Source organism: Humulus lupulus, chromosome 7 (assembly GCF_963169125.1).
Source record: "Humulus lupulus chromosome 7, drHumLupu1.1, whole genome shotgun sequence".
Taxonomy (NCBI): Eukaryota; Viridiplantae; Streptophyta; class Magnoliopsida; order Rosales; family Cannabaceae; genus Humulus; species Humulus lupulus.
The window spans coordinates 169,982,789-170,007,305 of record NC_084799.1 but is presented as its reverse complement, the minus strand read 5'-3'; the positions used below and the strand labels follow the sequence as shown (position 1 = coordinate 170,007,305).

The following is a 24,517-nucleotide window of genomic DNA, read 5'->3' as shown; positions in this document are numbered from 1 at the left end:
AGGTGGACCACATGAGCATATTTGAGCTACATGTTATTGTTAGAGAATTAGGTTCCACACATCCAGAGGCCATTAGTTTTTATTTTAAATGAATAGATGGTGTGTTAATGGATCATGTAACTAGTTACACAATGTTACTAGAAAGGATTGGGGCCTCTGTGAAGAGATGTAATGTGGTGGAATGTTTTTTTTGTGAAGTAGAAGTCAGTAAAACTCAAGCTTCAGCAGTCACAGGTGTGGAAAACAGTCATGAAAAACATGTTGAAAATGAATTGGTGAAAGAGGTGTGACACAATCAGATGGGCCTATTTTGGAGGATGTAGGTTTGGATGGGCTTGGTCTGGGTGATAGAAGTGGGCCTGTCTTGGATGGGCATGTTGTAGGTGATGAATTTATTGTAGAAAATGAAGTGGTATTTAATGGAAATGAGACACAATCTGGGCTTGTGTTTTTAGGATGAATTTATTCTAGAAAATGAATTGGTATTTGATGGAAATGAGACACAAACCGGACCTATTTTTTAGGTTGGACACATGTCACCGAAACTAGGCTTTAATTTGAAAATGTCACTGAAACTAAGCCTATATTTGAAGATAAAATTGGTTTAGAATTTTTAGATTTGGATGCTACAACTAATGCTGAAAAAGATGACACAAGTGATGAGAGTAGTGAAGATGGTGATTATGAGGTAGATCTAGAATATGGTCAGAGTGATGATGACTTAGATATTGGGGATGAAGCAGAAAAATCACTTAAAAGGATTAAGGAAAAGGTCGATAGAAATTGACATAAGGGATGATGTCGTGAATGATTTGAGAGTGACTTTATTCCAAAAGATAGTTCAACCGAGGATGAAGATGAGAATGATGAGGAGATTAGAGGGTTCCACAAACCAAACAAAAGGTACCAAAAAACCAAGCTACCAGAGTTGCCTCAGTTCATGGCTTCAATTGACATGGAGAAACCAGTGTTCAAGCTGGGGTTATCATCCCAAATGGGGCAACTTTTAAGAAAGGAGCTAGGGAATATGCAATCCAAAATGGGAAGAATATATTTTTTAAGAAGAATGATCCTAATAGGATTAGGGCACAATGTAAAGGTGTGGGTTGTCCTTGGGTTTGTTTTGCATCTAAGATTGATGAGAGCTCCACATTTGTCATCAAAACATATGGTGAACAAATGTGTGCAAGAAAGAATACAAATAGATTTGCAACATCAAAATGGTTGAGTCTGGTGTATTTAAATAAGTTCAAGATGAATGACAAGTGGGTTTTCTCTTCATTCATGCACAAGGTTAGTAAGGAACATGTCATATAAATTTCAAGGGATAAGGCATACAGAGCTCGACTAATTGCTACAAAAATAATTGAAGGGACCTATGAAGAGCAATATGCTGCTCTGTGGGACTATGCTGAGGAGATTAAGTGGACGAATAAGGGTTCAAATGTTGAGTTTTTGACAGAACCCGATGAAAATGGTAAGCCACATTTCCAAAGAATGTATATTTGTTATCCTGGATTAAAAGAATGTTTCAATGAAGGTTGTAAACCTGTTATTGGATTGGATGGCTGCCACATTAAAGGTGTACATCCAGGACAACTTTTAACAGCAATTGGAATTGATGAAAACAACCAAATGTATCAATTGCATTTGCTGTTGTGGAGATAGAAAATAAGGATTCATGGAGTTGGTTTGTGAAATTGTTGAAGGTGGACCTAAAAATTGAAAACTCAAACCACTAGAGCTTTATTATAGACAAGCACAAGGGTTTAGAACAAGCCTTAAATGGTATGTGGGATGAGGGAATACTGGAGGCTGAGCATAGACATTGTGCTAGGCATCTAGAGAATAATATCAACAAGGTTTTCAGGAATAAAATATTGAAAGACTTGTTATGGAAGGCTGCAAGAAAGGTAACTATGAGGAGATTTGAAGCTGCGATGTTAGAGATTAAAGCAATTAATGAGGAAGCCTATAATTGGTTAATGGCTGCAGGTCCACATCACTGGAGTAGATCACACTTTAGGACTCAACCTAAATGTGATATACTGGTAAATAATATGTGTGAGGGATGTTAGGGAAACTTATACATTGCTTTATTTATTTTCATTTAAATCTAATATCAAACAAGTTAATATGAGACAACCTAAAACATGTTTCTAAAATTGAATTCAAAGGAAAATAATGATAAGAATACTTACATTATACGCAACGGAAAAATAGAGTCATTCATTCAGTTTCTCTAACCCTTGTATCATTTCTGTCGCGGAGTATTACCAAGAAACGGAACCGATCTTCAATTTTCTTTATAGTCTTCCAAAGTATCCTTAGAATCACCTAGACTAGAGTGGGAAATTCTCAACACATGAGATAGATACAGAGATAAGAAGAATAGAAGAGAAAAATTGAGGCTTAGAAAGGACTTATGTTTAGAGAGAATCTAAAACCTATCAGAAACTTGTGTTTCTGAAATCTTAACTTGTGTTTTGACTTATTAAAACTTATGATTTCAACTCTCTCTTAACATCCCTTTTATATACTCAATTAAGTCATTTATTTAATTAAAAAATCAATAAAATAATAGTCAATAATTAGCCCTAGGTCAAAATTATCATGGGTTTTAGGCCTATGAAATTTCTCATTTGATTATAAGCACATTGGACTTAAAATCAAGGCCTGTATTATTTTCTATTGATTTAATTAATTAAATAATTATTTAAATCATTTATCAAATTAATTATTTATAATTTGAACCTTGATTTAAACTTATTTATTAATTTAGATATCAATTTATCTTAATTAATAAATCTGCCATAATTTCTCTTTTATTCTCTAAATTACATAACTCTGTGAAGCTATCCAAAATTGACATGGTCAACTTTGATAATTCTAATTGATAATTAAATCAATTAATTGAGACTATCTAAATGATTTTATCCAAGGTACAGTGGGGACCATGGGCCTATGAAATCAAGCTCCAATAAGTTATCATAAATCTAACAAATGAATTTACAAACTTAATTGAATTTAAGTTTTGTGACTCCACTAAAGACTCAAAATTGCACTCTTTAATTCATATAATGCTCTATAAAAAATATAGATACACTATTAATTATCCATTGTTACAACCATAATTGTCACTCAATCCTCTATAGACGGTCTACAATGAGATGGGACTAAAATATCGTTTTACCCCTCATTGTATTTTATCCTTAAAATACTTAGTTCCTTGTAAATGATATTTCAGTAAACTAATATTAATTACTGAAATGAGATCTCTATCATTTAGCACCTTGAATCAAACTAAAAGGAAACCATCATTTCACTTCTTCATCAGAAGTTATAGATGTTGATATCTATGATTAACACTCCTACTCAATTATACTACCGAGTTCCCAAGATGTAAGTATGGGCTAATCCGTAGGGTAAGCTGGTAATGAACAAGTCAAAGAACTCAAATAATACAATCAGTTAGAATACTAATCATTCAGAATTGAGATTGAATTGACCAATGGTCAACTATATGATATGACTAGAATAGATAATAACGGTATGTTTACTTATCATGTCTATTGTCAATATCAGTCCTGTCCGATGTAACAAATACATCCGATCTTATCTACTTTGCTAATGTTCTGGAAATAACATAACATTGCAATATGTAAGTAGATCATATCATAGATTGACAAATCAGTGTAAATCTTGTGCACTGACTAATCTTAGGACTAATTTATTTTGAACATATAATCATATTTATATTCCACTATGATTACGTCACTATAAATATGATTAGCTATATGATCAGGATGCAACAGAAATTTATATTAAACAAATAATCATGAAAATAAAACATGTGAACAAAGTGATTGACCAAGTTAAAAAATAATTTCTATTCTTTTATTGATAATAAATGAGATTACAAAGAAATTAGGTTTTAATTAGGGCATAAAACCCCAACAAGGGAATCAATGGGACAAAGGCAATATTGGCTGCTAGAGATAGACCAATATAGTCAATGCTTGAGTGCATTAGGATGTACATGATGCAAAGGTTAACTAAGAATAGGCAGTCTATAGTAATGTGGGAGTCCAACAATGGACCGAAGATCACAACCATTCTTGAAAAGAACAAGGTCGAAGCTAGAAGTCACATTCCCACCAAATCACATGAGTTTATTTACCAGGTGATGAACATGTATGGGGGCATGTACTCTATAGATTTGCAGGCTTGGGTTTGTTCCTGTAGAAGATGGAAACATTTTGGTATACCTGGCAGTCATGTTATTGCTGCAATTTGGCATAGAAGAGAGGATCTTGAGCTATATGTTTCCAAATGGTATATTAGAGAATACTACATGAAGGCCTACTCTGTACAGATTTTTCCCATTAGGAATCAAGATGAGTGGCCTAGAAGTGGCAATGTGGGAATGATTAAGCCAATTGGGAAGACACAACATGGTAGGCCTAAGAAAAGTAGAAGAGTTGAACTGGATGAGATTGCTCCATCAAAAGGCAAGAAACTAAAACGAAGATATGTGAGAATGAGATGTTGTGGCTGTGGTGCAGTGGGGCACAACTTCAGAACTTGTGCTAGAAACATTGCAAATTCAGTAAGTTTTTACTTCAAATTCATAAACATTCATTGGTTTTCACATCATTCATAAATGCTTCAACATGTTTGTTTTTGTAGGGAAAAAACAACCCCCCCCCCCCCTGATCCGAGTAATTATGCTTGAAATATAAATCACACCAAAGGCTTCAGTAAGTTCAACAACAAATGAGAGTGGTCTCACTGGAATAATTTCACCACCTCAGGTATATCCTAATAATACTGTAAACTTATTATCATCCCTATTGGTTGATTATACCTATCCTCATTTATATTGTCAATGTCACAGGTCCCATTCAACCCACCGAGGAAAATAAGCAAGTGAGTTGAATCAAGGAACAAACAAGTTTAATAAAATTACTAGATGCTTTTTGGACGGACATACATGTTTATTGGATCGGTTTGGAGATCAAAGTCTATTGGTATGTCTATTTTGTCTTTTTTGGATGAATAACATGCTGAATGAATACTCGTAGATTTGTTTTTGGCTATAGGTAGACCTTTATGGATCACTTTTGTTTGGCTGTACCTAGACCAGTTTTTCAGGTTATGGATCACTTTATTTATCCTTTTTTGTCATTGTACTTAGACATGTATATCAGTTTGTGTCACTTGATCCATAAGTGAATTTCTTTTGTAAATAGATACTACTTAATTTAAGTTAACTTTTTTTTTGGCTATAAAGTTGTATTTCAAATATATGTTAATTGAATGAGGCTTTGGCTCACTTATTATAACACTTTTTTTGCAATCAACTTTCATTACATTTCAACCACCATTCTAGGTACATAACAGGAGTAGTTTAATGAGTTCAACAAAGAACAATAATTGAAGTTTAATTGAAATACTTATATTTAATTCCTTGAACACATTTACACTTTTTTAAGTAAAAAAAAAAAAGAACAACAATTACATTTCATAACAATACCTTATAGAAAACAAAAGACAGAATCACAATAAAAATACAAAGACCCATTTTCACAATCAAATCTTCCATCAACTTCAAAATTCTTCCAACTTGTTCATCTCTTTCTCCAACAATAATATGTTGCTGCACTAGATTGCCCTCAATCTCCTCTAGCCTTTTCAACAACCCTCCATTATCACAATTATATTTTTGCCCACTAAAAGGGTCTATCCAATGCATAAACCCACAACCATCTCTCTCATTTCTCTGATAAAAAAATTAACATAAATTAGAGGAGATTAATCCATCAAAAGATAGAAACAAATGAAACAACAAAGCTTGTATCTTGGGCAGCCATAATATCTTCTTCCCAAACTATTTAGACTCCAAGTGGTGTGTAATACAGCCTCCAACCAACAACGACAAATAGGGTTTCTCCATTGAACTTCTTCATACCTTATTCCAATAGAATAAGGTATTTAGAATGCTCGGCCAAGACAACTGCATGTTGAAGAAATAGACCTAGGGTTTGAAGAGAAGAAAATCGTGAAAAAGAAGGAAGAGAGTTATATCATGAAGACGGAGGAACCTAAATACTTTATTTCCAAAAATATATACATAAAAAGAAATAATGTAAATATTTATTGTGAATTTTCTTAGGTTTACATGTATTATACACATGTTATGCCACATCATCGAGTTAACGTCAAAATTGAACGGAAGCTAACAGAAGATTGAATTTTAACTAACGTTAACAGTTCGGGAGAAATTTTTAACATTGTCAATCATTTGGGGGGCAACTTCTAAATTTGTCATAATTCGGGAGGGTGGAGGGCAAAATTACTTTTTATTCTAAATAATAAGAAAAAGTAATGTGAAAGATAAAGTGATAAAATTGTGATATGAGAGAACGTGAGAATATAAAAAAAGTGATGAGAAAAAAACAGAGAGGGAAAAATTAAGACATGATAGAGAAAGTGATAAGAAAAAATAATAAGAAAAGAAAATAAAGAGAGAGAATGTGATGTTAGATAAAATTATGTGAGAGATAGTGATAAAAAAAAAGTCAAAAATATGTTTTTGAAAAACACTAAAAATAACATTTTGTTTTTCTCAAAATTTTCACTTTCTTTATCTTTGTTTTTGAAAATTATTTCTAAGAGAACATCTTTTGTCTTTAAAAAGAAAAATCATTTTTTTAGTATCAAGCCAAACAACTACATAGCCACCAACTGCTATCTAATTATTGAAAACATTAGCAATCAATTATTATTATAATTTTACTAGTTAGTTAGTAACCAACCTAAAATCGATGGTAAGTCATAGATTCTTTTACTGAAATGATTGGTCGATTGATTTTGTTGTTAATAACACAAAATCAATTGTACTTGTGGATTCAAATTTAAATCATGTAGAATTCAATTCTCAAAACTCGAATGAGAGAAAATATGAAAAAGTAATTTTTTTTAAATATCATAGAAAGTTATAAATATTCTTATATACATATTTTTTAAAATGTATTAAATAAAATAATTCTTTTAGATTGAATAAATTATTGTATATAGTACTTGTAATTTTTCCAAAGAAAATAGTACCCTTGATTACCTAACTAGTTAGGTTGCCAAAAAAATCATTAATGTTATGTGGAAAAATAAATCGGCTTAAGTCTAATATCTCCCTAAGGGATAGGCAACTAATAAGTTGAGCCAGTTAGGTAGGCTGTTGTTTACTTTTATATATATATATTATACTTTATTTTAATTTATTTGTGAGTACATAAACATATGAGTTTTAATCAATGTATTAACACTGTTTTTAAATATTTTCTTCTTTAGAATGATATTCATTTAATTTAACATAATTTTGCAATAACATATAAAAAAAAATTGACATCTAATATATATATATATAAATATATTTTTGCAAATAAACTCTTATTTTAATTTTTATCAACTTCAAACTTCTGAATCTTGACTTATCTTCATGCTAACACTTTAATATATGTACATATTATGATTTAAAGGGGGAAAATGAAAAACAAATTAATCTAATAAAATAGTAACTAATCTCGTATTAAAAAAATATATAATCACATAATAATATATTACTTTTCTTCCTAGCAAACAAAACATGTAGCTCTACATAACTAAATCAAAAATTAAAATTAGGAGACATTAGGGTAAAATAAATGGATCTTTATGCTTATATACATATAGCATAAAATAATTACAAAAGGAAAATTTGAGATTTTATGCATAATGAGGTGATCTAAATCTAAAGCACTCTCAATCTTGACATCATGTAAAATTGATGCTAACCTTTGCCCAATTACGGAAAATACCCCTACCAAATTTTCTAACTCTCTTCTCACCTCACAAAGCTCTATTCTCTCTGTCTCTCTCTTTTTCTCTCAATCTCAGACACTTTCATAGCATAATCACACCACACCCACCTCTATTTCTTTCAGATTTGAAGACCACACATCGACCCACGAACACCATGGAAGCTCTCTTGCCATCTTTTTGCTCTTTGTTTTTTTTCTTTCTAATTCCATTTGTCTTTAATGATTCAAAGCTTAAACTATGTAAAAAGTTTAGTTAAAACACTAGTATATGCATTTCGAATAAGTTTGTGTTTGATTTTGTTGTTTTTTTTCTGCAATTATTTTACAATTTTTTAGATCTGAAACGTAAAAATTTGCAGAAAACTCGATATACCTTGATGCCTAGCTCGATGGGCCCTTAAAAATCATGCTTTTCATAAAAAAAAAAAGTCATCTGCCTCGACAGGCTTTGATAGAACTCGATGGAACTCGATGCAATTCATAGAATGTACATAACTTTTTATTCGGGTGTCCGTTTTGGTGATTTTTTTTAATTTGGGTATTTTTTTTAGATCTACATGTGTATGATGTGTACACACACATTTGGGAAGTTCAAAGATCAAAAACATACTCAACTTTGAAAATATAGGGGCATTGTTTTTAACTTTGGGGTGTTTTCAATCTTTGAACTTCTCAAATGTGTGTGTACACAACATAGATGTGTAGATCTCAAAAAAATACTCAAATTAAAAAAAAATCACCCAAAACAGACACCCCGAGTGAAAAGTTATGCACGAATTGCATCGAGTTTCATCAAGGCCTGTTGAGGCAAATGACTTTTTTCACGAAAAACATGATTTTTAAGGGCCCATCGAGCTGGGCATCGAGGTATATCGAGATATATTGAGTTTTCTGCAAATTTTTACGTTTCAGATCTAAAAAATTGTAAAATAATTGCAAAAAACAAAATCAAACACGTACTTGTTCAAATGCATATATTAGTGTTTTAACTAAAAATTTTACTTAGTTTAAGCTTTGAATCATTAAAGACAAATGAAATTAGAAAGAAAAAAAACAAAGAGCAAAACTATGGCAAGAGAGCTTCCATGGTATTCGTGGGTCGATGTATGGTCTTCAAATCTGAAAGAAATAGAGGTGGGTGTGGTGTGATTGTGCTATAGAAGTGTCTGAGATGGAGAGAGAGAGAGAATAGAGCTTCGTGAGGTGAGAAGAGAGTTAGAAAATTTGGTAGGGGTATTTTCAGTAATTGGGCAAAGTTTAGAATCAATTTTACATGATGACAAGAATGAGAGTGCTTTAGATTTAGGCCTTCTCATTATGCATAAAATCTCAAATTTCCCTTACAAAAATCACTTACAAAATTTTATTTACAAAAATACCTTGCCACATCATAAAAAAATATCGGATTTCAAAAATAATATACCTGAATTGAAAACATTCTCGAAATCTCTTTTCCATTTTTTTGGGTTTTCAAAAGTAACATTTTGGTTACTTATAATGGTGATAAGTTACCAATTAGTTGTTTTTTCACAAAAAAGTTTATTTTAGAGCATATTATTTCATATATATTTTGGTTATCTCCAAAATATATTTGTTGAATTTTTTTTATCTTAAAATACTGATTAGTTTTTTTTAAGGTTATATTATAGTGTCTTATTATTTAAAATATTTTTACGTTACTTTCAAACTTGTTTTAGGAACTAATGAGTTATAATAAAGTATAACAAATTACTATATAACTTATCATTAAAAGTTATTTGTTGTATACTATATAATATTTTTTTTAATGAAAAGTTTTGATTCACTTTTTAATCACTAATGAAATTTATATGTAAATAACAATGTTTCTTTTATTAATCAAACAAAAAAAAATACTTAGAAATTACTTTCGTATTATAATACAAAATACACATTTTAGTTTTGGGAATTTTTAAAAAATATGGCTTTTATATCATCAATGTACAAAAATATGGGAGTTATACTTTTCTTAATTTGTATGAGAAATTTATTAAAGAAAAAGTTAAAGTATGGAAAACACAATTAGTAGCTAACTAAAATATAGAAATGTCACATTTTTTTATTATAGTTACGTTTTCTTTGATTTTGAAGGTAATTTTATTTTTATTATTTTTTTTCCATCATTTTTTAATTATTTTTTCTTTTTTTTCCTTACTTGCTTTTTCCTCCATTTTTTCCTTTTTCTTTTTTTTTCTACCAATTTTTTCCTTCATCATTTTTTCTTTCCATTTTTCATTCTTCTTCTTCTTCATTTTTCATTTTTATTTATTTATCTATTTTTTTCTTTCATTTGTATTGTTTTTTCTTCATATTTTTTCAGTTTTTTTTCATTCTATTTTTTCTTTATTTTTGTATTTATTATTTTCTCCTAATTTTTTTTTCTTTTTCACACATATGAGCTTTTTTTTTTCTTTTTTTTCTACCAATTTTTTTATTCATATTTTTTTTCTTTTCATTTTTACATTATTTTTCTTCTTCTTCTTTTCATTCTTATTTATTCATCTATTTTTTTTCATTCATCATTTCTTTTGTTTTTTTTTCATATATTTTTTTCATTTTTGTACTTATTCTTTTCTCATTCTATTTCTTTTTTTTCACACATATATTTTAACATTACATAATTATTCTACTATTTTATTTATGTATTATCTTTTATTATTGTAATTTTTTTATAGTTTTTTCCATTATATGTAAAAAAAATTCAAATAAATTTTTTCAGCATTTTCTTTTTACTGTAACACTTATAGGAATACCAAAATTTGGAAAAAAAACTAATAAAAATATGAAAACGTGAATGAGTAACTGGTTAGCTTCACATTCTTTGTATGTGTATTTCTGAGGGTAACTGGTTACTTTCACGTTCTGGTGTGTGTATATTTATGGTTTCTTTATGGTAACTAGTTACTTATGTTACTAAAATCATAGTTACTTCTTATTCATTTTTTAATGAAGTGTTCTTCCATTTTTTCCTTCAAATTTGATGTTTCTTTTCATATTTAATATGAGTAACTTGTCACCCCTCTTAGTTAACTGGTTACCCCTCTTATGACAGAAAGTTACTCATCTCAGGATAACTGGTTACCCCTCCTGGTGCATGTTATTTAACCTAGCTCTATGATTTTTTTTAAGATCAATCAAGTAATTGGTTACCCTACCCAGGATTTGAAAAAAAAAACATACAATCTTAAAAAAAACATGTTTATAATAAATAAATAATATTTTTAAAAATAATTCATATTACAAAAAAAATTTGCAAAACAACCAAAGAAAAATTTAATATAAAAACAATATAAAAAACAAATAACCTAAAAATATAATAATCAAATTACAAACATACCCTTCCAAATTTGATTAAGAGTAAAACTATGGCATAAACCAACTTTTATACAAAAATATGGGAAAATAAACCCATAAAAGTGAAAATTCTTAAAAAAAGCCATAGATTAACTTTTTTTTGAAAAAAAACCATATTTTTGCACATTCTATTAAAAATCTCATATAAAATGTAATTTCCTATTTAGTTTTTTATTATGAATTTCTGTTTAACCAAATTAAAAAGTAACAACATAATTACTTTTTAAATAAAACAAAGTAGAAAAGAAACTTTATGGTAAACTAAATATAAAATAAACTAAGATGTTACTTTTAATTTCAGTTATCTTCTTCGACGACGGCGAAAAAATTTATGCTTCCCACATATTAAAATGACCACTTCTAATAGTAGATCGCAATAGTATCATACTTGAGCCCAAATGACTGGCGGTGTGACCATAAAATTTGTTTAAAGTCGTGGAGAAGAGAGAGAATTAGTTGAAAAAAATAATGTCTAGAGAATTCATTTTATTACATGGTAGTCAAAAGATAAAATTAAAAAAAAATAAGGTTGTACAATTACTTCACAAATAAGGGTACACAAAAACAGAAAAAGTATTAAAATCGGTATTTTTGGAAATAAAATTTGAAAAACAACACCACGTGTAAATTTTGCTAAAATAAATTTATCATTAGTACTAAATTCAGTAAAATAAATTATATTTCAGGTTCTAAAAATTGAAACAAAATTGATTTTTACTAATCAGTAGGTTTCAAAATTGAAACAAAATTAAAGACTGATCTTGATTAGTTAAAATTTTGAAAGAAATAATATTTCAAATCAACACTAAAATTTCAAAATAAAAACTAATTAGTACCTTAACGGTTAAGTTTTTAATTTTTTTCGCTTTTTGAATATTTCTTTAAATTTATTATGTACTCTTTCCAAAAGAAAAACTATTATGTATTAGAATGTATGATAAAATCCATTATGAATTAGTTATTTGCATAACCTAATAGTAACACACTCCCCTAAAAAGTAGGTCTCAAACTCCATTACTCCTTTTTTTAGGGTGATAATAATAATAATAATAATAATAATAATAATTCCAAAACATAAATAAATAAATAAATCTCTAGATGATTACTAATTTATATTAATCTAATTTTATAAATTCCTTAAAAAAAATCTACATTTTAAAATTTTACGACTGGACGGAAATTTTGCTTAAAAAAATTAAATAAAGATATCAAGAACAATTGTTGTTGTTGTTGTTTTATTTCGTTTAAAATATAACAATCAGCGATGTTTCCTTGAGAGTCATCCTCCAACCAACCAACCATGAATGAGAAAGAGGACAAGTGAGAATTCAAAAGTCTGGCCCCGAGATTGATTCTGTTTTTGTTCCACTGAATCCCAAATGTTCAAATGCACCATTTCATAATTTTCACAGCTTGATAGTTAGTTCATATTTGTTATACCTCTCGAGAACTTAAATGGCTTCCTCTCATATTCTCTGCCACAACAATGTTTTCAATCTTTCTCCCAATCCCTTTAGGAACAGGGATCTCTCTTCCTTATACTCAAATGGGTTGTGTTCTTTTGGTTCGAAGTCTAAATTTTCGAGGACTTCATCTCTCAAATTTGTGGTTTCTGAAAAAAGACAAGTCGAGGTTTGTGCTGTAATCTCACATTCCTTTTTTCAAAATTTTCAGTCTTTATCTTGTAAGGCTTAATTTTTTTATCATTTATTTATTTTTGTGTATAAAGTTGTATGGTTGTTTAATTATTAGTTTGGGGGTTGTAGATAGTTTATGATGCTGATGAAAGGATAAACAAGTTGGCTGATAAAGTGGACAAAGAAGCGCCACTCTCAAGGCTCACTCTTTTCTCACCTTGCAAGGTTTATCATTGTGTTGTTTGCAGATTTTGTTTCTAATAAATGGGTTTCTTGATTTGTGCTAATTTGAGCAGTCCTATGATGTTTGATGAATGCAGATTAATGTTTTCTTGAGAATAACTAGCAAAAGGGAAGATGGGTATCATGATTTGGCATCTCTCTTTCATGTAAGTATACTCAATTTTGTTTAAGTTGTTTGAAAGCATATGAAACATAAGTGGATTTTTGGTTGAAATTTAGGTGATAAGCCTTGGAGATGTACTTAAGTTCTCTTTGTCTCCTTCAACAAAGAAAGACTCTTTGTCAACTAATGCCTCTGGGGTACCTCTTGATGATAGAAATTTGGTAAGGGATGAATGTTCCTATATGCTTTTTATTTGTTTCCTGATGATTTTTAATCACACACGACTTTCTTTGTACAGATTATCAAGGCCCTTAATCTTTACCGAAAGAAAACTGGTACAAACAAATACTTTTGGGTAAGAAGTGACCCCTAAGACAGTTTTATCTTCTATTTTGTTTTTGAAGAAGCTGCCATTGACTGATGATACCTTGCTTCATTTAAAATGGCAGATTCATCTTGACAAGAAAGTGCCCACTGGAGCAGGGCTTGGTGGTGGGAGTAGTAATGCTGCAACAGCACTATGGGCAGCAAATCAGTTCAACGGTTGTCTTGTTACTGAAAAGGAACTGCAAAAATGGTCAAGTGAGATTGGTTCAGATATTCCCTTCTTTTTCTCCCAAGGGGCAGCCTATTGTACAGGTCGAGGTGAGGTAGGTCTTTATCTTACTATATGTAGCTCAAACAAAGATATTATAATTCTTTTACGAATGAATATTCATTCGTAAATATAGTAATCCTTTTTCTGCAGCTGTGTTTTCATTAGTTTCTGTGATTGGCAAAGGTCATAATTTGAGTCCCTCATGGGTACAATTGCTATAGTTTCATGCTCAAAATATTGTGGGGTTAAGCAAGCTGCCCAGTTTAAAAAAAATTCCATGATTTGGCTACTGTTGCTTTTATTAAATGGAAAGCCCAATTGGATTTTTCTCTCTTCTCTTTTTTCTCATCTTTGAATAAAGTTGCATTGACATAAATTCAGAAACAGTCAAAATGAGGGGAAACAGTATCCAGTTACTGAGTATTATAAAAGGCTAGGAATTTATGTTTTCCCTCATTCACCATCTAGTTACTGACATTATGTTTTTATATCTATATACCCATATTATGTCTATGCTTGGCTAATCTAAAGAAAAGAATATGCATATATTTGTGTGTGCATATTATTATGTGGAAGGGAACAACTGTATCTCTGAGTTTATGAACTGTGATGATTCCTGCTATAAAATTTTCTCTGGCTGTTCAGGTTGTTCAGGATATTCTACCACCTGTACCATTAAACATTCCGATGGTTCTCATAAAGCCCCCAGAGGCATGTTCAACAGCTGAAGTTTATAAGGTAGTGCTTTTTTAAGATGGTGAATATTTAATCATTTTCTTTTATTACATTAATGCCAACTTTATGTATATTGTAGTGTCTTAAGTTGGATAAAACTAGCAAGAGCGACCCTTTACAATTGCTCAACAAGATCTCAAGTGATGGAATAAGTCAAGATGTTTGCATAAATGATTTAGGTAAGTACATATTGCAGAAACTTGAACAAACCTACTTGTTTTCTCCCTTTTCATTTGTTATACTGCACTGCATTGAACCTATTACAGGCTTTGCTAGTTGGAATATTTGACGGTCATGACTGGTCGTTTTATGTGGCCTGATCGTCAAAACTTGAGTTTTAAATACTTCAACACACATTGGAGGTCAAGAAAATATTTTAGTTTTACTGCTCAGATTTTTTTTTTTCTAACTTGAGTTTGTACTGGGTGCATATGCCAATATTGATTTTCCAAAACGGTATTGGTTTTAATGAGTATTGACAAGTTTCCAACTTCGATGTGCCATCTTATAAGCATTCCTTGTTTTTTTTTTTCATGTCTGCTGTTGTATTTATTTGCAGAACCTCCTGCCTTTGAAGTTCTTCCATCTCTTAAAAGATTGAAACAGCGCATAATTGCAGCTAGTCGTGGACAATATGATGCTGTTTTTATGTCTGGGAGGTATAACTACTGGATTTCCTGTTCTGGTGGCTTTACGTTGCTCGTGAGTTCATATGCTCAATGTGGAAATTTTGAGCCCAGATATATTAGATATTAACAGATAAATGTGAACCCTTAAGTAGTCCAACACCATCATCCTGACACTGAAGATAGTTACACTAGTTACTACACTGCTAACAGTTTTCTCCTAGCCAGCCCTCAGTATGCTTTAAGCTGTAGCTTGCACCACATAATAATTACCTAAGTTTTCTTTGACACCATTATTGACAGTGACACCCTAGGCTTTTATACTGACTGAGCTTCATTTCTTTTATATCGAGTGCCAATAATAAGCAAATCTTGCTAGGTATTTAGTAACCATGTAATTATAGAAACAAGAAAAAAAAATCAGCTGATGATGTTGATGGCAAGTCTTTGTGTATTAGGGTTCATAATTAATCTACTGGAAGATGCTTGCATCAAATGAATTTTAAGAATCATGAATTTGTTATGTAATTTCATCGCATTATCTGTCACAAGAATTTTACATTTTCTCATTGTGCATGCTGCAGTGGAAGCACCATTGTTGGGGTTGGTTCCCCAGATCCACCACAGTTTATATATGATGATGAGGACTACAAGGATGTGTTTTTGTCAGGTTAGTCTTCTAAACTTTTTATGTTTTTTCCAGTAGTAGTGGAACAAATCAATGTGGATATACATATATTTATATATACTTAAACACTTGTATTTGATACCAATTAAGCCTTGAATTTGTATGTCATGGTTGTCTATCTGGTGAACTTTTAAAAACTACCTTGGAACCCATGACACTAACCGGAAGTTAATGGTTAAACTGAGGCTTTGTGCAGTAATTTGTTAGGCCTCCAACTCACATCACGTACGTAAGAAATAGATGTATCAGTTCATATTCTGGTGGTTATGGAATTAGAATGGTTTGCTGTCATGGTTATTGATTGCTATTATTTAAGTTGCGTGTTGTTGTTGTCAGTTTTGGAATGGGAATAGGCTGTTGTTTATTGTATAAATGGGTATGGGCTTGGTGTGTAAGGGATATCTAGTGTGAGTTTTCAGTGTGTGGAGAGTGGGTGGTCTCTCGAATACCACCAGTGTTTGTGTAAGTGTGTGCCTATTTTTCCTAATAGAAATTCCAGAACTTTTGTGCCTCAATCACTTACTGTTTTTCTAGTGTTGTGCTTCGTTCTTGGTTTGTTCTTGCTTATTTTTTCAGGTCTTAACATAATTTTAGCGACCTAACATCTCATAAGGTTGTTTGTGCTAAGCAGATCATGGTTGAAAGTGCTAACCATATTATTTTGTCTGACATTCTTGAAAATGAAAATGAAGTTGTTATTAAAGAGCTCTTTAGCAGTAATTTCGATGACTTATCAAGATATCAAGGAGGGAATATTTCTCTAGTAGTTGATTCCCTTTTTAGTTGGAAACACCAAGTTAAGAGATCTTTGTTTCAGGTTTATACAACCAGAATTGAAAATGAATAAAGTTATACTGATGGTTGTCGGAGTTTGTTCATCATGTGTGATTTGCAGGGCCAGACTGTGTTTATAACTGTTGAATATGCTACAATCTTTTATGATTTTAGAATACCCTTCAGTCCCATGTTACCTGCAAAGGCAAGAATTAGGATGACTGATAAAAATATGTATTAGATAATATATATCCATAGTGAAGCCACTGAGAATAAGAGGAAAACAATTAAAGTACCAACTCAAATGCAGTCCACATTTGAGATCTAGAGGCTTTTGTTGGAGTCAGCCACTGAAAAGGACCATTGAGGATCTACTGGGACAACACTCAACAAAGCAAGAATAAGGGAACAATTGGAGAGATACAACTATGACAGAAATGGAGTCCAACTATTTTACTTAATTTCTCTAGCTACTGATTTCCCGCAAAATTTTGAGATTGACAATTGCAGTGTTTACTGTTTACAGTAATTTCCTTTCATTTAAAAAAAAATATATATATATTTTGAAATAAGTGGTTTTCTTATATGCAGAGGCCAACTTCCTGACTCGAGAAGCAAATGAATGGTACAAAGAACCTGCTTCAGCAAGTGCTTGTAGCCCTTTGGACGATTTCTCTCGTGATTTTTTATCTGGCGAGTAATTATAGTACATCCTTTCTTTGGAAAAATGCTAAATTGTATCATTCATTAAGTACGCTATGTAATAGAATAAATAAATAAAATAAAATATAGAATCTGAAAAATCTAATTTATTGTTTTAGCTTCACCTTTCCAAGAATCAAAAACAATAGTTTGACCTATAATAAAGTCAACATAATATAGCACGTACTAACTTTAGTGGTGATGATGATGGGACAATTTATTAAACGAGTATCGTAAGCAAATCTCCACTTTTTGTAGGTTAAATTAAAACATTCACGTAGGATTTTAAGTTTGACCATTTTCTAGGGAAAAGGATATAAATTTGTTCGTTGCAGCTTTCATTTCAATTGCAGCCTCGTCTATTCCATTTATTAGACTGAAAGCATTAGTTAATAGATGAATTATTTTAAAATTATTATTTGTTTAAAAATATTGTCTTTAATTTTCTAAGGCTCTCTCCCTCACTTCCAGCACCTAAGCTTTTTTTTTTCTTTTCATTTTTTAAATGATGAAAACGAACGGAAAAGAGAGATAAAGCAAAGGACTTTAGATGCTTTTTCACTGAAGGTTATGGACCAACAATCAACACTGCAGCATCATAAGAACCAACACCAACACCAAATCCACGCACATTTCTGGGGTCTTTTTTTGTTTTTTTTTTCCTCATTTTTCTTATTTATTCATTGAATTACTTTCCTTGCTTAAAGAGAAGGAGAAGAAACAAACTGTCTGGGTAAACTAAAAAGATCTTCCCCTTCAAATGGCGATGTCCAGTCTCTGGAACCAGCGGCTGATGTTTCAGAACTTGCAGCTCCACCATCCTGCAGTCCCACCATGGAAACACCATTCACATTAGAGGAAGCCGATCTCATCGCGGGCTGAGAAGCTGCCAACCCAGAAGCTTTCGGCTCGTAGATGTTGGCATTGTTCATGTACGAGGCAACCCCGAGCAATAACCCATTCGACCTTGTTGACGGCATATTTCGATCCAATGTCCAGTCTATGCTGGTGTAGTCTAAATGCAGCATTGAGCTACCGGTATTCCAGTCTACTGGAGAAGATGCCCCCGAAGAGCCAGCTGAACCCAACCCAGAAAAAAGTCCAAGGGAAGAAGCTGCAGCTAGAGTTGGGGAAGTACCTGCTCTGCTACTCCACAAACCATTCCCTCTGCTAGTTGCAGGAGAATCCCCTGGGCCACTGCCTGTAACAAGTTGTTGATGCTGCTGTTGCTGTTGCTGCTGATACTGATATTGGTGGTACATCTGATTTGAGCTAAGTTTGTTCGGGCTGAGGCTTCCAGTGCTAGTAGGAATTTGTGGCAAAAACCCACTGGACCTCATAACTTCTACATTACTAGTAGGATACCAACTGCCAGCTGTACCAGGAAGTGATGAGCTCATACTAGCTTGAACTTGCTTTGTATTGAGGGACTGAGGACGCTGCATCATAATAACAGGTTCCCTGACTGCCCCTGCATGTAGGTTTTTTATATCATGTCCAACAGTTACATACCGGTTTTCGCCTTTGGCTGGTGAAGACGACACCTGCAAGGGTGATGCTAAAGAGTATGATGCAGAAGGATTTGATGCTGCATTTGGCCACCTTTTATCAGCTGGTAATGCTGGCTGTTGAGGTTTTGCCCAATCCAACTTAGGATTAACTCTCTTTAGAGGTTGCAAATGTTTGCCCGCAGGCTCTGAAGATCCTAACACTGTTACTGTTTGCTTGGTGTAATTAAAATCTTTTTCATCTTTTCTTTGTTGTAATGAGTGTGGAGGAATAGATTTTGCTTGAAGCCTCAAATTCTGACTAACTGCAAGTGAAAGCTTGCCATTACTGATGGTTGGAGGATCACCAGTTTCTTCTGGCTTAGGTGGTGCAGAAGGTGGGTCTTGCTTTGATACTCTTAAGCTTTCTGCAGCCTTCTCAAGATCACCTTCACAAGCAACAATAGCTCTTTCAACCTCTTGTTTTGAGCACCTGTACCTCGTTTCCATATCTGCAATCCGAGCAAGCTCTTCTGATATGTCGATTTTCAAATTACTCCCACCAAGGTTTTGATCCCTGAACTTATCAGCTTCTTCACCACCTTCAAAAAGCCAGTTAACTGATTCTTCTACTCTACCTTCATTCAGTATTAGAGCCATTGTTGCACGTTCTTGTGAAAATCCCATGGCCACAAGTTGTTGGGCAAGTGCTTCAAGCTTTCTTGACATAAGATAACCACTGCATCGCTCATGCAATTCTAGAGCTCGCCTCTCCTTTTGACGCTGATGCTTTTTCTCATTCTTCTGACGTATTTTTTCTCGTTTGTCATTGTCAGCTCCAGGTATTATATCCTGCCGGGCAGGAAGATTAGATGCCTTATCTTTGTGATCTTCTGATTCACCAGACCAACTGCCATTGTTGGAGACAGAATCATACTCAACTCCAACTGCAAGAGAGCTCCCTGAATGATCATCTGACTCATCTATGTTTCGGAAACGACCATTAGTCTGAAGAGATGCCACAGTAGATGTTGGTAACAACTCAAGAGTGTGAAATGTTCCCAAAATCGGATTGTATGCACTTGCTGGGATACCACTACCAGAACTAGCAGGTACCAAAGGCTTTGTAGATGCCTTCTGAGATTCCTTGCTAGCCTTTTTGTCTTTTGCTTTAGATTTAGACGCTGGAGACATCTTGAAAAGCAATGTGTTCCTACAGTTCAAAACACAATTATTCATTAAATTAGATAATTATCTAATAGAAATTAGCCCTGAGATATACATTATTAAATCAAAACCATACCACCTAATACAAAGTTGGGTAGAAAAAATACATATTTATAAATAGTAATAATCTGAAATGAACATGTGCATATCATTATAATACATTCCTAGAGAGAAAGGGAGAATAGAACAAAACTATGTACTAGTGTCAAAATGGCTTATTAAAAAGGGTTAACCAAATAACTTCTGATTAGTAGAGCATATTTAAAATAAAGGACCTGTTCTTCCAAATGGTTTTAAGGAAGAACAAAACGAAACGAAACAAAAACCAAATAGGACTGAACCTATTCAAATTGTCTGAAGTAATAGATTATGAAATACCACAGAAGAAAGCCTCCCTATATAAAGGAAAAAGAAAATGGTTGCCCCTTTTTCCGACACAGACATCTTATAAAATAGGATTTTCTATTTTAATAGGATCTTTTTGGGTCAAACTAGTACAAATATAAATGCAGACAAAATCCAAAGGCACGAGGAATGTGTTAAAATCAATCAAATATTTACTGCCACAGTATGTTCTCATCCTTAAACTCAGATACAAGCACTTAAAGACCTTGTTTGTGTTCAATTAACCAGAAGAGTGCCACTGTATCGATAATGTATTCTAACTCAGATACAAGCACTTAAAGACCTTGTTTGTGTTCAATTAACCAGAAGAGTGCCACTGTATGGATAATGTATTCTAACTGCTATGATGATACTGACCTAGACCTAGATATAAACATCTTCAACATCAATATATAATAAGAATAACATCCTCGTTAGTGTTTTATCAAGGTAAGCAAGTGTGAGCAAGTAAAACAAGGCAAGGAAGCAATCAGTAAGAAAGCTTAATAAAAAATTTAAGTAAAAATGAATTGTAGGGTATACAGAAGGATAAAGCAGGAAACAAATAGATCAAATCAGTAACCATAATCATAGAGCAAGATTATAGTTATAGGACATTGAGGCAGTCTCCTACAACTCTACTCCTGAAACTACAAAGAAATGGTAACAGAATACCATTTCTATCAGCAAATAAAATACAAACAAATAGCATATACCTCATACATCCCCACATTCATACACCTAGCTATAAATCCAGCTCAATGATCCATCTATTCTTCTGCTATGATGACAATGACCTAGACTACCAATAAACTTTGTAAATAAGAATTTTCAAACAATATTTTTCAGTCTCCTCAAAGAACAGCAAAGGCTCACAACAAAATTCAGCTTGCTAACAACACTCTGATTTTGTACATGCATAAATTCAACCATTTCAAAGTGGATTCAACATATAAGATACAGGAATTGTCGCTGTTCCACAATGCAAAATAAAACAGAAAAATATACCGAAAGAAAAAGGTACCGATATGTACTTCATGATTCTAAGTAAACAACAAAAGATAATAAACTTGAAGCCAGCGTTTAAAGAACTTCAAATGTTCTTAAACACAAGTTTCTGCTTATTCACGTAAGTGTTTCATAAATTGAGGAAATCTTGAAGATAAAAATTAAAATCAACACCGAATCAACATCTCGAGGCAAAGGACACAACCCATCTGCGATCAGTGTAATTTTTTAATGCCATAAGATAAAACGAGCGACGCAAGCACCCATTGCATACACAACCAACTGCTTATCCGAAATAGAGATCAAGCTCTTCCCATCAATACGACTACAGAACTACAGAAAGTTTACTCTTCACAGAATCACGATTTAGCAACTTTCTCCTCTCAAATGGACCAAATTTGACGATTATTGGATAATTCCATGTAAATTAGCCTGGCACTTCCGGTGAAATAGTCTACCACATTCTCAAAGTCTATTCCAATACTGCCACGAACAAGTTAACCATTATTCATAAGCAACATCCAATTTCGAAAACCTCAAATCCCCACATTCACAGCGAATCCTTCAAGAATCATCTGATAAAACCCACATCGTCGACAAGCGAAGAACTAAGACAGAAGCATTGCGGATCACGGGTCGACCACTCAGCTCGAAGATCCACGAAACCCCATATTCATAGCCACGAAAGACCAATTCCCCAAATGATTCAATTCAAATACATCGAACCTACCACCACCACACCCCCAAATAAAAAGAAGAAGAAAAAAGCAAACTGGCCGAGGTAATTCGGATTCGAATTCGAATTCGAACCCCAAATTGACCAAAGACCAAGCGAGATTGACAACTTCACCATGACAAAGCCACCATGCAAATGTATAACATACGGAGCAATTAATCCAAATACAGAACAATAGTTCTGATCAGAAAAATAAGAGAGAAATAAACCAACCTGTAAATGCAGAGGGAGAACAGTGATTAGAGGAAGAATCGCAGCGAAATGTGAATCGTTGGGAGAAAGGAGAGAGAAAGATGTATTTTCGAGGCTGAAACGGAATCGGAGCGATAGAGTTAGGGTTTTGAAAAAGAAGAAGAGGAGAGAGAAAGAAAAAAGAGACATAAAAACCAAAAATTCTATTAACGGAAGGTTAGTAGATTGCCTCGTCGCCCTTGTTTCTCTTTTTTTATTATTATTTTCCTAATTTTATATTATTAATTTTCTTCAACTTTTTTTAACGGTTACTTTTTTTTTCGCTAGTATTATAATATAATTATGGTAAATATACGTTCCTTAAAAAAAATTAACATTTCAAAAAAATAAAAATTTATTACATCGTACCCTCTCAATAAAAACGTTCAACTTAAATTTAGTGGCAACTCCATTTTTGGTTCAAAATAACGTGCTTTTCAAAGTTTAATTCTACAAGGTGAATTTTTGTTGGAGGAATAGAATGAAATGAAAATTAATTAATTTTCATTCCATTTATTTGTTTTGTTGTATTTTGAAGTACTGTAATATCATTTTAATGGAATAATTTTTCTATAATTTTGATGAAATGATTATTTCATTTAAAAATGAAAGAAAATATTGTTCTAATACAAAATTCAAAATAATTTAATAATATTTGTATCAATTATTTTATTCATATTAACTTTTATTCCATTCCATTCTTATTATTTTTTTCATTCTCATTATTATTCCTCAAATTTCATTCCCTCCAACCAAATGACACATTAGTTAAAACTTAGGAGGGTGGTAACATTATATATATATATATATATAGATTTTTAGTGTTCAAAGGTTTTGATCACACTTTTCAATTCTCTATCTAGCTCTCAAAGATCACCATTTTTTTCTTCAAAAAAAACTCATTAAGAAATTGCTTGATTGTTGACTTTCAAGGCTTATTATATCATTATTCTCATTCTATTTTCAAGAAACCTCAAGCAATCCTCTTCATCTTGTGTAAAGATCTTCATCTAGTGATTTAGAAATTGGAATACAAATTTTGAATAAAGATCTTCATCTTGTGTAAGTCTTTGTGTTGAGTTTGCTCAACATTTGTTGTTTTTTGTTTGTGCTTATTGTAGTTTTGTGTTATCTCATTGTTGTCTATTCTCTCCATCCCCGACAATTTATCCTGAGGAGACACAACTCAGAAGTTTGTCCTCCAAATTTGGCACAATTCTCTATCTAGTCTAAAAGGAACAAGAACTCGTTGGACAACTCAACTTGATGTCCTCTGTCCAAGCTCTTGATGGATTCTATATCTTATTACAATTATGTTGTAAAATGATGATTGTAACGCCCTACTTCCTTAGAGCCGTTACTAAGTGAGTTTTTAAGACGAAACAGTGTGCAATGAACTCGCTAACCGAGGTTTTGAACAAAAGTGTGACTAATTAAAAGTTAAGGCTGTAATCTTTGAAAATGCGTCGTTTCATTAAAACTTCTATCATTAAACATTTGGGATCCCAAAATAAGGTTTGAAAACTAATTACATCTTGAAATAAGGTTACAGTTAAGAAATCATAAAATCATAGATTATTACAGCCATTTTCGAATAAACCCCCAACCAAAGCAGTCGGGCAGGCCAAACATGTACGCGTCGCTTCACGCTCTCCGTACTCATGGTTGGTTGACTCAGTCATTGCCCTTACCTGCAACACAGAGCACCCGTGAGCCGAAGCCCAGCAAGAAAACTCATGCAGAACATAACATATGCAATGTATACAGTTTATCATAACAGATAATCCACAAATAAACAAGTCAACCATTAGACTAAGCAAACACGGCCATGCCGCCCCAGAGCCTTATCGAAGCCTGGGGTATCGGTTCTCACCGCGAGGATAACTCATGTATCCCTTGGGTCCCACCTTGAATATAAGCATCCCATGTGCTGTGTGTTACTTTCGGCCCCACGGCCGCCCCGGCCTACGCCGCACTTGGCCCTTGCCGTTCATTTCATCATAATCACACATATAGTACATTCGAAATAATCATTCACACACATCATGATTCATTTAAGGTTAAACATTTGCACATAGTACAATCTGGGGCCATGCCCTGCAATCAT

The 24,517-nt window shown here is 32.5% G+C and overlaps 3 protein-coding genes across 4 annotated transcripts; 2 read left to right on the top strand and 1 right to left on the bottom strand.

The window, feature by feature from the left end:
* Positions 1-4,078: 4,078 nt before the first annotated feature.
* Positions 4,079-4,933, top strand: LOC133792355 (uncharacterized). Its single transcript, XM_062230256.1, has 3 exons — positions 4,079-4,609; positions 4,755-4,814; positions 4,898-4,933. Exons 1-3 carry the CDS (start codon positions 4,079-4,081, stop codon positions 4,931-4,933), a joined length of 627 nt encoding a protein of 208 aa, XP_062086240.1.
* A 7,510-nt stretch (positions 4,934-12,443) lies between these two features.
* On the top strand, positions 12,444-17,455 carry LOC133788805 (4-diphosphocytidyl-2-C-methyl-D-erythritol kinase, chloroplastic). 2 transcript variants are annotated; one of them, XM_062226406.1, is made up of 11 exons: positions 12,444-12,863; positions 12,998-13,093; positions 13,189-13,257; positions 13,331-13,435; positions 13,513-13,569; positions 13,664-13,864; positions 14,458-14,550; positions 14,627-14,726; positions 15,107-15,249; positions 15,758-15,843; positions 17,227-17,455. In XM_062226406.1, the coding sequence occupies exons 1-10, from the start codon at positions 12,687-12,689 to the stop codon at positions 15,809-15,811; spliced, it is 1,095 nt and encodes a 364-aa protein (XP_062082390.1). In that variant the 5' UTR covers positions 12,444-12,686; the 3' UTR covers positions 15,812-15,843; positions 17,227-17,455. The 2 variants fall into 2 exon arrangements, with proteins under 2 accessions (XP_062082390.1, XP_062082389.1); XM_062226405.1 differs by having other exon boundaries at positions 12,452-12,863; positions 15,107-15,206.
* LOC133788804 (uncharacterized) lies at positions 17,224-22,580 on the bottom strand. The gene is made up of 2 exons (XM_062226404.1): positions 22,393-22,580; positions 17,224-20,037 (listed from the first exon to the last, which is right to left on the bottom strand). The coding sequence occupies exon 2, from the start codon at positions 20,016-20,018 to the stop codon at positions 18,039-18,041; it is 1,980 nt and encodes a 659-aa protein (XP_062082388.1). The 5' UTR covers positions 20,019-20,037; positions 22,393-22,580; the 3' UTR covers positions 17,224-18,038.
* Between the last annotated feature and the right edge of the window lie 1,937 nt (positions 22,581-24,517).

Excerpts from the sequence above, each read along its gene's own strand:
- LOC133792355 (XM_062230256.1), top strand. The coding sequence starts at position 4,079 with ATGTGGGAGTCCAACAATGGACCGAAGATCACAACCATTCTTGAAAAG. Across the intron at positions 4,610-4,754 it reads CTAGAAACATTGCAAATTCA|GCTTCAGTAAGTTCAACAAC; the intron begins GTAAGTTTTTAC and ends ATCACACCAAAG. Across the intron at positions 4,815-4,897 it reads GAATAATTTCACCACCTCAG|GTCCCATTCAACCCACCGAG; the intron begins GTATATCCTAAT and ends TCAATGTCACAG.
- LOC133788804 (XM_062226404.1), bottom strand. The coding sequence starts at position 20,018 with ATGTCTCCAGCGTCTAAATCTAAAGCAAAAGACAAAAAGGCTAGCAAG.
- LOC133788805 (XM_062226405.1), top strand. The coding sequence starts at position 12,687 with ATGGCTTCCTCTCATATTCTCTGCCACAACAATGTTTTCAATCTTTCT. Across the intron at positions 13,094-13,188 it reads CTCTTTTCTCACCTTGCAAG|ATTAATGTTTTCTTGAGAAT; the intron begins GTTTATCATTGT and ends TGATGAATGCAG. Across the intron at positions 13,436-13,512 it reads CTCTTGATGATAGAAATTTG|ATTATCAAGGCCCTTAATCT; the intron begins GTAAGGGATGAA and ends TTCTTTGTACAG.